Source organism: Hippocampus comes, unplaced genomic scaffold (assembly GCF_001891065.2).
Source record: "Hippocampus comes isolate QL1 unplaced genomic scaffold, H_comes_QL1_v1.1 scaffold68, whole genome shotgun sequence".
NCBI lineage: Eukaryota > Metazoa > Chordata > Actinopteri > Syngnathiformes > Syngnathidae > Hippocampus > Hippocampus comes.
The window spans coordinates 843,615-855,311 of NW_017805625.1; the positions used below are offsets into that span (position 1 = coordinate 843,615).

Genomic DNA, 11,697 nt, shown 5'->3' on the forward strand with positions numbered 1-11,697 from the left:
ACAAATCATAACATAGGGTGAAAAAAATTATGTCAACCTTTGTATTTAATAAATGGTTAAGCTTTGGGCAGCAATAACAGAAGGGCTGTCGTGATGAATGTTTTATTTGTATATATGAGCCTGCTAAAACGTACCTTGATTTGCCCTTTTTTGATAAATAATTTTGATATCCCCTTGATTCGCTTATTTCCATCTTTTGTCTGAACACCTCCATGACAACAAACATGTCCCAGGTAGGTTTTGAGGAAGAAATGATTGGGTCGTGCCAGAACATCTTTTCCTACCACGTAGTGTCTCTTCAGAAATGCATTTGGCCGAAAGTTGCCATGAGCCTGAGCAATGGTAACCCCCGATTAACTGATGATGATTATTATTAGTAGTAGTATTAATATTATTATTATTAGACTTTTTTACGATTACGATTAGGGATGGTTAGCCATCATGCCTACATCTTATTGGGAACTATCTTACTCAATCGGCTGCAGGTATTGCATTGCTTTTTGTCTTGACGACAACCAGCTCTTCGACCTCAGCACGCCTGCGCGTCAGTCGGGGCTAAAAAAATGGACCTGCCGAACGTCAGTGCTCCGCTGTCTGTGGAGTCTGGCGCTCAAAATAACATTGATAGTGCCCCTTTAGCGATTTCCACCACAGAACCTGACAAAGTAATAAACATTAAAACTGATAGTACCCTGGTTGGAGGTGAGTCTTGCCTGAAACGGGGCAATTCAGTCGTGTGTCATGACCGGAAGAACGACGTTAGCTTTCTTGCTAACAGGCTAGCCGCATCGCATTCAGATGGATAGCTCCTTTAGCCTCAACTGCTAACGTCCCTGTTTTGAACTAGCCGAAGCAAGCAAAGCTGAAATCACCCCGTCAGAACAGAACAACCAAACGCTAGGGCAATACCGGGAATGGCTTTGATAAGGCAAAAAATAAAAATATGTCTTCACCGTTGGCTCGCGGTGTTAAAATTTGCCGTTTTTCTGTCCAGTCTGTCGTGACAGAGAGCAGGCCCATTACTCAGCTGATGGAACAGTAAAAAATTCAACATGCCAGGGCTATTTATAAAAATACCTTAACTTTTTGGGTTGTATGATTAAAATAATATATCGAGCTGTTGTGTCAATGAGATTAAAATTCACTGATTGGATTTAAGACACTCTAAAGCTTTATCAGCGTTCCAATGACATCAGTGAGGTGTATAAGCCTGATCAATCACTTTGAAATAGTTAGCTTTAAACCGCGACAGATCGTGGTAAGTACCCTATCCGGAATGTGTCGGCAAACATCCAAATGTATTAGATTTAATTCAGAACTTTATTTTATCTGGTACTTTTTTTTTAAGTGACGCTTATCCTGCATTTTTACTGTGCAAACCCAGTTTCCAACATAATCAAGTGAAGTGCTGAGGAAACTCGATTTCAGCACCAAGTTAAAGTAAATGATAACGTCAACAAAATGACTTGTGCAGACATCATTGTTTACTTTTCAGTTGCTAGCTAATAATAAGTGTTTCGCAAATTAATGGTATGTCTGATATCTTTTATTCATCATATCTATGTATCCCAGGGCATATACTGCAACAGTGGTTCGCAACTTTTGGCACCCTGTAGCACCATTTACCAATCCTTGTGACCATTTCTTAACCATGTAAAAGTTAAGATCAAAGAAAAAATTTTTTTTTAAATAGCTGAAAAACATGTCTACAATATTAGATTTTTAAATAGAATCATCGCATGCTATCTTTGTTTTCTTCGGCGCTGCAGTGACATTCTCGTTGACAAGACTTTAAAATAGTTTCACATTGTGCCAAAAGTACAAGAGGCTTCCTAAGTCTATGTCACATTACCAAAACTCAAGTTTTAGGAACAGCAAAGGAGCAGCAACAGCAACTACCACTCTGCTGTGGTAGTCTTCTCAGACCATTGTGACATCACAATCATTTTTTACTTTTTGTGTAATACGTTTTATATATATATATATATATATATATATATATATATATATATATATAGTGTTTGGCGTGCGACGAGTGAGAATATTTACAGCCAAAAGTCACAACAATGTGAACCGTGATTTAATTCATTTACAGTATGTTTTACTGCAAGTTAATTTTAAAATTTGAAGAACTTGCACGTTAGGCATAATGGCTCATCCACAATTACTTTTAGGTGTGCCAGAGTTAGAAATAATAACAATAATATGTTTCCCATTGTTAGGTTTCAATAAGTGTGTTAGTCTAGAGTACTGGCTTTTAAACCCTTTACATCTAGTACCACCTAAAAAACACTGAAACTCCTATTACCACGATTATAACCAAAATTAAAATACAGTAGTGTAGTAGGCCCAAGTGATCATTTGAAATGAGGTAGTAGCTTTACTCCTAAAAAAGTACATGTAATACTAATGTAAGTCACATTATACACCGTTTGAACTGTGAGTAATGATCCCCCCTAAAAAAATGTAATTAAAACATAGTAGCTATTTGATACAAATTGTTTCAAAATCAATGTTAAAAAAACAACCAGTTCTATAAGATCAAATATTGTACTATAAAGGGAAATACAACCAAACGGAATTTAACAAATATGCCATGTTGGATTAAAAACATGTTTAAGTCACTGAAACATGCGCAGTTTGAACATTTAATTAAGTGATACTTCCACTTACCACTAGAGGGAGCCCACCCACCACTGATACCACATTAAGAATAATAATCGAGGATCTCTCGAAGTTTACGGTTTCACTTTTGGAATCAAATGGAGCCCAAAGGTATGTTCTATTATTTGCATTAGTGCAGTGATGAATCAAGTGGAATTGAATCACTTTTTCTCTTATGCATGAGCATGCAGTCTCTTCACGTTGTTGTTCTTCAAGCGTATTTTTGTTTTTTGTTTGCCATTCAGCCAATGTGAGTGATGAGGAACTCCTGAAAGGTCTCCTCACTGACCAGCATTGCCATGTGTGTGAAGCCGTGCTGTTATTTGAGGCGCAGCGGCTGTCACATTATGAGGTTTGGGACATTTCTTTTCCAACGCGCATTGAATCACGGCCTGTGAGACCTCATTATATTATCTCTTACCACTCATTTGCAGGGAAAAAAACATGCCCAGAAGTTGAAACTCTACCTGCAAAACAAGAGGGATGAACTGAGGCATACAGAGTCTGCTGGACTGCTGGTTAGCGCTTGTTTTATATTTCAGCGGTATAATGTCATCCGTCTTGGGGAACTGCTATTTTTATTGGCCCTGTAATATTCACTGCCCAACTATATGATAACAGAAAGGTCTTACATACATCAGCGGAAGCATAATTAAGAGGATGTGCGACAGAAGCTGATGTTCTCTTCTAATTTCGCAGCACCGCATGCCGTCTGACAAGGACCGTTTCTGTGAGCTGTGCAACATGGTGTTTACTTCTCCCGTGGTAGCAAAGTCACATTACGACGGCAAAGTCCACATGAAGAATCTCAGGAAGCAAAGTCCTCAAAACGCAGGTACGTGTACATGAGAGGAAAGGCGAAATATTTCGGAGCAGTGGCGCACTGTGATATTTGAAAAGGGCAACTGCCATTGAAGTTGAATTGATTCCTTTTCCGACCTAACAGCGAATAACGCAGTGGTCAGTACTTTACCCAGACCTCTGGTGGACTGTGCTACCAAGGACCACGTGTCGGGATCAGGGGATGTTACAGACCCAGCATCGAATCCAAATACTGCCAGTTCAGATCCAAACAAGTACTGCGTCTTGTGTGCGGCCTCCTTCAATAATCCCCAAATGGCGCTGCAGCACTACAACGGCCGCAAGCACCAAAGGAAGAAGGCCAGACAGGAGATGTTGAAAGAGCTTGCAGATGTTCAAGAAGGTAACGCGGCGCAAAGCAGGATGAACACAAACGCACACACTGCAGGAATCGAAATCCAAATATTTCATTTGAAATGGGATCAGACTGAACCTAGATGGTTGCATTTTTTTTCTACTTCCTTCATTCCCACCTCATTTGTTTTCTGCAGAAAACCCTCTGACGTGCGCCATATGTAATTTGCAATTGAACTCCGTTGAGATGTACCAAGCCCATATGCAGGGGAACAAGCACCATGCAAGGTAAGCTTGCTATACAATTCATGAGACTTACTGTACCACATTTACTGCTTTTCTCCTTTCCCAATGTATGCCTTTGTCAATTCAATTGTAATGATCCAACATTTTGCATCCAAAATAACATGACTTGGATGAACGAGAATATCCACAAGCATCCATTGGGTACACCGCCCCTGTTTACCAAGTTCGCAACCATCCTTCTGTTTGTTCACCAGGGAGAGGAAGGTCTTCAAACTGTGCAAAACCCGACAGAAATCCTACAGCACGTTTGCCGATGAGCTTGCGCATTACATCCAAGTCCAGAAAGCTCGCGGACTCACGCCCAAGATTGGCACCAATCTATCGAAGAATGAAGCGCAAAACGAAGATGATCAATCAGAAGAAGTAGTGGATGTACAAAAGGGGCACGAGGCTCAACAAAACCAGACTCTGGCCAACTTTTCTCCCACGTATGACCCCTACCCTCGCTACCGTGTCCCTCACTTTGGTGTAGAAGGTTTCCAACCTCCGTACATGGGCCCTCCCTGGCCGTCCAGGGGTTGGGAATGCGATGGTCCTCCATCTTTCCCCCACTTAAGGCCTTCGCTGGAATCCGCTGCTCGACCTCTGAAGAGACGAAGAAAGTGCTCCAGCTCCTCCTCGTATTCTACCTCATCCTCTTCCTCCTCCTCGTATTCCTCTTCCTTTAGCAGTGGAGCAAGTGACAGCGATGCAGGTGAACGCGGGCAAAGAGAGAGGAGGAGGACCAAAAGATCCAGGAGGGAAAGAGGCAGACGATCAGGAGCTGCAAGCTCGGACAAGGCGAGGCGCAAGCAACAGAAGAGAACAAGAGATGATTACTCAGAGGAGAGGAGGAGAAATGATGTTGGGGAGTCGGGGGACGAGGGAAGAAAAAAGCGCAAACATCCCAGCAAGCAGAGACGGCAAGTAAGGAAACAAGTGGCGGAAGAAGATCAGGTGAAGGGCAGCGTCGTGCCGACAGACACGATGGAGACTCGAGAAGAAACCGATGAAAATGTTGTCAAGCAGAGTGACAGACAGGAAGACCACGCCAGTGTGAAATGTAGAAAAGAGAAGAAAAGATCAAAGGAGATCATGGACAACAGGACAGAGGAGGAGAAGTTGTGGGATGATTCCATTCTTGGCTGTTAACGCATTAACATAATTTAAGAGAAAAACTACTCACCTCTATAATTTGAACTGCAGAGATCTAGTTAATTAAAAAAACAATCTGTCTAAAAAAAAACTATTAGCAATTTATGCTAGCTGGTTAGCGAGGTTTGAGCTCCAATTAATTTATTCTTCTATTGATGCCCTTATAAGCTACTTTTGTCACCCTCATACAAAATGACATTTTATCAACTTGCACTTTCAGTTATTACTGGTATGAATGTTCCAAGTAATTTTCAAGACAATTGAAAATAAATAATGTGGCAAAACCAATGTGTCGATCAGGTCTTGTAATGCCCTTAGCAGCCTGCGGTAGGCGCTATTGGGTTGGGGAGGCCACATGTTGAAAGTTGAGTCATTTCGTCTCTCTTGAGGGTTTTTTTCAGAGGCAAACTTGCAGCTGGCCTACCCTTGTAAACAAGCTCATATGTGTCTCACGGTGGAATGGCGATCTTTAAATGTCATGAAAACGCTCGCTAGTTGTTGGAGAAATGCTCGTCTCTTTGCCGGCTACTGTCGAGGTGGCCTCGAGCAAGCGATCTTCACTGTCCTCCCAGCTCGAGCGGCGCAAGGATGTGTGCGCATCTCATTCCGAATCTCCTTGCATGCCTGCACGCGAGTGATGTGTTTCGATGTGTGGCATGCAACACGACGTATACTTTGGAGTACCATTTGGATTTCCCCCTGTGGGATTATATTACGTAAAAAATAATAAAATTAAAGTATGCTTGAATAGTAAACGTTTTTTTTTCTTTATAACAAAAGCGAAGACAACAGAGCTGCGTGGATGTGTGTGCGTGTCGTTTCACCTTAAACCTAAATGTTTTAGCTGAAGCGGATTAAATGATCTCATGTTTCTGTTCGTATTTCTTTACTGCGAGTCTTGTGTACAAATTCAGGAGGAAGCAAAGCATGCACGAATCTAATGGAAAACAAACAGCTGTCAATGATAAACGATACGTAGTTGTCAATGCACAAGAAAACGGCTGATCACAAGTTTTAAAACTGCCTCGGTACAAATTATAAAATGTGCATGAAAAAAGTTAGACCTAATTAAAATGTTCAGCAGCAGAACAGTTGCTTAAATGAACTGCAATTAGGTGAAAGCAGCGTCTCGACAAATGCTGATTTAACCCCCCTGTCCCCTCATTTCGTTTGGCACTGCGATGACAAAGATTGAAATTAGAACATCATCATCATGGAGTGACGCGTAACTGAAGCTCATCAAGAAGATCTCCTGTTTTCATAGAATCATGTGCTGTCGTTCCCTGTCTTCAAGGGCGGCCCACATCCTCTCGCCGAAGAGACCACCACCACACACACACACACACACACACACACACACACACACACACACACACACACACACACACACACACACACACACACACATCTTTGAAGATCTTTATTTCACAGGAATTAGACTGTTGTAAATTAAACCTGGCCTAGCTCGATCACATTAAAACAAAAAGCAAATAATGTGTCCCAAATGACCAATCTGATTCGGATCACAAATGCTAATTATTTCCAAGTGCTGTACTAAAATACGTGAAAAACAACATGCATTTGCAAAAAATAAAATAACTACACATTTTGAGCCAATTCCTTTGTTCAAATGTCGCCTAAATAATTCAGGCTGCCGTGCGTAATTCTTTCAGTTCGCTTTGATGTTTAAAGGTATTATGGAAGCTGGGTTTTTAGGCCTCGGCTGAGCTCGAGGTTAGGCACCTGAGACCACAGGAGTGCAACCTGCGACATTAAAACAACTTTTGAGTTACGTGACATGTTGGTTGCTGCTGATCGTGACTTTACAAACAGCCGATCTCAGATGAGTTTTACGTTTTACGTGGTCTGATTATAATAGGTTTAGGTTATTTGTCTTCCAAGAACTTTTGTTTATTAACGGGATCACAGAAGAGTCCAGTAGCTTTAGGATCTAGATTCATCTTCCTTCATTTACATAAAACGTAGTCCTGATTATGTCAACGTTCAAATGTATGCATGAAAGGCAGGCATCTAGCGTAGGTCCACAGCGTGCGTTTCCAACAGATAGCCACCACGCTCTCTTTGTTTTTATAACTATCCAACGTCGACATGGTGTCCATTTTCGGAAGGCTCCATCTATTCTTGAACGATAGTCAAGTTAGGACTGCACGACTATCCGTGTTTTATGTTAAGTGTTGTGTTCATTATTTTACTTTACGTTCGTGTTTTATGTTATGTGTTGTGTTTATTATTTTACTTCCTGTTAACTGTTTTGTTAAGCGCTTTGTTACAGCTGCAGCTGTTGTGAAAGCGCTATATAAATCAGCATGTAGTGTATTGTATTGTATTTTTAACTGTTGTACCATATTTTACTTTTCATCAATGAAGAGGAAATGGGGCATGTGTTTGAGAAGATACATGCGAAACAGGAATGGAAATTTCCATCTGGTTCTCCGGCGCCACTGTATTTTACAGATGTGTTCAATCGCAAAGAAGCACTGAGGTTTGCGTGTGTCTGCACAGAAATGCGTTCATAGTAAATTATAAATATTAAACGTGTTGACTGGTCTGCTTCATTACCTGCAGACGTTATAATTTGAATTCAGTTTTAAAGCATGTCGTAATCACTAAAATACGTTGAATAATTTTTTAAAAAAATTAATCTGATAGTAACTTAATCGGTTCATAATATTTTACAATGCATTTACAAGGGTTTCGGTCAACATGTATCATCCACTTTTTTTTTTTTTGTAAATAAAATATTTAACGTTAAATGCCAACCATTGTAAAAACTCAGTTTGATGTGACATTGGCAAATGAGTAAAACTAATCTGGCGCCATCTTCCGCCTGTTATTTGAAGTGCAAGAAACTGCTATTTGGAAGAATCATTCGGCAGCCATTGCGGCCTGGTCATCCTCGAAGGGAGATTCTCCCTTTCTGCGGCCCCTTCTCAAGATTTCTCATTTTGCCCAGGAGTTTTTTTTTTTTTTTAGTTCCCCCGCACTCCCCCAAAAAAATCAAGCTTCAAACCCAAATTTTGTTTGATTAAAAACACACCATTACGATTAAGTCATACGATCATCATCATAGTCGTGGCTAACGGCGGCCTGTTTACAGCGCTATCTTGCTAGGACCGCCATTTTTTGTATTTTTATTTTTTTTCAAAGCTCCATATGCATTCTCTGTGACTATTTATCATGAGTGCACGCTCTCATAAACAGCACGCCATGATGAACGGCCATGCTTGAGGATTCCGCTTGCGCGGGCGAGTGACACGCATGACTTTCATCATCAAGACTCGAGGGCTGCATTCAACGAGGCCACGTTCAAATCTTGCTAGCAAAACTCCACTTTGAACGTGAAGCTAAGCAATCGTATTTGTGAAAGGTTCTTATTGATTTAAATTTTAGAGCCGGGGGGAGTCACCAATTCCATTCCTCGAGGGCCCCCTATCCGGCAGGTTTTAGATGTTTCCGTCCAACATTGTACCCGATTCAAATGATCTGGATGGTGATCAAGTCATAAAGAGGGGTGACGTGCAGATCAGTGAGCTCCTCCTCAAGCATTATGTGGAGCGCGACCTCGATGCAACGTGCTGCAGTGAGGTCGTTTGACACCCCAGGAGGGGCGTGGATCGCACTTCCTCTGTCATAAGCAGACTCCCTCCGAACATCACCAACACATTCTCAGCCGTTCTGCACCGTAAAATGGATCGACAGTGGATTCGCCTCCTGGCAGCCCTCTTGTTTTGCAGCAGTAAGTTCCTTAAATGTGACTTGAAAATATGCTTACTGCCATGTGAATGAGGTGAGAGACAATTCCCGCGTTTGTTTTGTCTTCCAGAGTTAAGTGGAGGAGCTGTTACAGTGCAGAAAATCAAAGAAGGGCTGAAGGTTGAATTGAATTGCAGGCCCTCTGAGGTTACCGCCATAATTGTGTGGTTTCGAGTACTGAACAAATCCGGCATTGAATTCCTGGCAACTTTCTCGACCAATGGCATGGTGAAGTCACAAAGTGACTCCTTCACATCCACCTTCAGTGACATGAGAATCCGCGACAACGTCCTCATTATAAAGTCCTTCAACAAAGGTCGTGACAGCGGCATTTACAGTTGCGCGTCTATGAGAAGCAACGAATTGCATTTTGGTGACATCACACGATTGGTGGGAGGTAAGATTTTTTTTGTTTGTTTTTTAATCACGTTAAAATGATTTAATTGATAATGTCGGGACACCGTTTCGTGATATAAAACTTTTTTTTTTTTTGTAGATGAAGCTGCGGCCCCCCCAGTCACATACAATCCATCCACAAGCGCCTTACCCTGTTCATGTGAGAACGTGACTATGCAAGGTACGTTGGTAATGTCACTCTTGTGAGTCCTACCTTGCAATCCTGTGTGAATGAATACAGGGACGGAATAATCAATAATCATTAATGATCTTTTTTTTTTCCATCAGATGAGTTCATATTATGTAATCCCATCATACTGATTCCACTAGCGGGCATTTGTGGCCTTCTGCTTCTGCTCATCCTCATTATCGTAGTGTACTGCAATCGTAAGTCCCTTTTGAATATGTCAAAAACCTAAGAGGCAGTCCTCAAGGAGGCTATCGCATCCCATTTTAATTTTGGCTCTATTCCTTAACACATTTGGAAATATATTCACCTTATTTCAGTTTAAATATTTTTTTCTTTTTTTCTGGAGGCATGAGGACACGCAGGTGCCCACATCATTATAAAAAGAGGTATGTTGTTGTTTTTTTTAAATGTAATAAACAATTATGTAATAATTGTAATATTTTAAACTGTGGCCCACAACTTAAGACAGACTGAGGTCATTGGTTTAAGTCCTCCGAACATGGCATTATGATGCTGAAATTGCGTACTGTTCATATTTGGACTAAACAGGAATATTAATTAATATGCTGTGAAATAATAACACACAATACTTTGGTGTAATTCATCCACCAAATACTCAATGTCATTATCAAATTGAATAGCTCCTTCAGATGATAATTAGGAATTAAGAAGATTCTAAAATATATTTTCAATACCGCTTCTGAAATTTGAATGACTTAAAGCTGTCATGACAAAAAGGATAAAATTAAGTTGAAAAACAGTTATTAGTACTTGAAAGTACTGAATAGAACCTCTTCATATCAATAAACTTTTCTGTCGTTCCCAGGCTGCTGAAGAAAACGGCTCCTGGAAAACAACAGCAGCAGCAGCAGCAGCAGCAGCAGCACACTTGATCATTGTGCACATCTGTGAACGTTCTATCGTGCTGACTTTATTTATTTCCCAAAATGTCACTGAAGTACTCAACAGCTCCCTTTTGACAACTCCCTTCAGTGTAGCTCAGTTTTAGCGGCGATGAGACGTTCCCATTTCTTTTTTTTTTTTTTTTTTGCAATGAATCAACTGAATTAGTTTTTATTTTTTGGACTCAATATGTTGCGGTAAACGTAGTGAGTTGTAGGCCTATTAATGAATGTTCAACATGTATAGTGCCAAAAAATATTTTGGGATTCAGGTGAATGTTTAGCCAGTGATCGTAGTCAAGTTTTGAAATTGTTTTTTTCATTTTTGTTTGTATGTTTCTCGAATAAAATGTTCATAATTTTGGACGGAGTAGTACTGTGAGAAAAATGATTTACATTGGAGATTATTACTGTTTTTTGTAAGTTTATTGTTTTTGATTTACAAATATCCAATTGGTAAGTAATTTTTACTTGCATTTTTTTGGTAATTTTTTTTTTCAGTCTAGGTTATTACTCGTGTGTTTTTAATCTAAGTGCACAGAATTTTAGAATTCTTACATTTGCGATGGTCGGATTCAAAATCAAAGAGCATTTAGACATTTTAAATGAGCCGTTTGTATCGATGCATGTTTTTGTCATTTGGATTTTTAACTCAACAGAAGCACTCATTTGTGCGCTACGCGCACATTATATTAGAATTCCCAAATGAGTACTATGAAAAATGAAAAGAGCACTCATTTGAATTTCAATTAATTATTCGTCTTTATTTATGTTCATTGTCTTGTAAATTTATTTAATAATTTCAACAAACCCACTCATTTGCACCATCAGTCATTCATGATCTTGGCGAAAATATTTTATCTCTAAATATATATATATATATATATATATATATATATATATATATAAAACATTCAATGGTTTTATCAAAATAGATGCGTTGAAGCCCCCCGAAGTGAACAGGAAGTGGGCTGCTCTACCTTTTTGCAGCATGAAAAACCACCAAGTCAGGAGTTTTTGTTCCTGTGAAGGTTTGGCGCGCGCACGCACGCACACACACATACACTCACACGGATCCCTTGCACCTTTCAGAAAAAAAAGTCACCAAAGATGTTCTTTGCAGTACTTTGCCTCGCTGACAGTTTGTAGTTTGTTTTTAATTCTTTTTAGGCACAA

The 11,697-nt window shown here is 40.1% G+C and overlaps 2 protein-coding genes across 3 annotated transcripts; both read left to right on the top strand.

The window, feature by feature from the left end:
- Positions 1-528: 528 nt before the first annotated feature.
- zmat1 (zinc finger matrin-type 1) lies at positions 529-6,137 on the top strand. The gene is made up of 7 exons (XM_019881423.1): positions 529-702; positions 2,910-3,016; positions 3,099-3,182; positions 3,364-3,499; positions 3,611-3,868; positions 4,017-4,107; positions 4,320-6,137. Exons 1-7 carry the CDS (start codon positions 564-566, stop codon positions 5,254-5,256), a joined length of 1,752 nt encoding a protein of 583 aa, XP_019736982.1. The 5' UTR covers positions 529-563; the 3' UTR covers positions 5,257-6,137.
- A 2,168-nt stretch (positions 6,138-8,305) lies between these two features.
- Positions 8,306-11,405, top strand: cd8a (CD8a molecule). Of its 2 annotated transcripts, XM_019880984.1 has the most exons (6): positions 8,307-9,016; positions 9,104-9,430; positions 9,530-9,610; positions 9,718-9,816; positions 9,966-10,005; positions 10,446-11,405. In XM_019880984.1, the coding sequence occupies exons 1-6, from the start codon at positions 8,968-8,970 to the stop codon at positions 10,510-10,512; spliced, it is 663 nt and encodes a 220-aa protein (XP_019736543.1). In that variant the 5' UTR covers positions 8,307-8,967; the 3' UTR covers positions 10,513-11,405. The 2 variants fall into 2 exon arrangements, with proteins under 2 accessions (XP_019736542.1, XP_019736543.1); XM_019880983.1 differs by lacking the exon at positions 10,446-11,405 and having other exon boundaries at positions 8,306-9,016; positions 9,966-10,143.
- Positions 11,406-11,697: the final 292 nt, after the last annotated feature.

Coding starts and splice junctions, on each gene's coding strand:
- cd8a (XM_019880983.1), top strand. CDS start 8,968: ATGGATCGACAGTGGATTCGCCTCCTGGCAGCCCTCTTGTTTTGCAGC. Junction 9,017..9,103: donor AGCCCTCTTGTTTTGCAGCA/GTAAGTTCCTTA, acceptor TTTGTCTTCCAG/AGTTAAGTGGAGGAGCTGTT. Junction 9,611..9,717: donor TGAGAACGTGACTATGCAAG/GTACGTTGGTAA, acceptor TTTTTCCATCAG/ATGAGTTCATATTATGTAAT.
- zmat1 (XM_019881423.1), top strand. CDS start 564: ATGGACCTGCCGAACGTCAGTGCTCCGCTGTCTGTGGAGTCTGGCGCT. Junction 3,183..3,363: donor CAGAGTCTGCTGGACTGCTG/GTTAGCGCTTGT, acceptor CTAATTTCGCAG/CACCGCATGCCGTCTGACAA. Junction 3,869..4,016: donor GCTTGCAGATGTTCAAGAAG/GTAACGCGGCGC, acceptor TGTTTTCTGCAG/AAAACCCTCTGACGTGCGCC.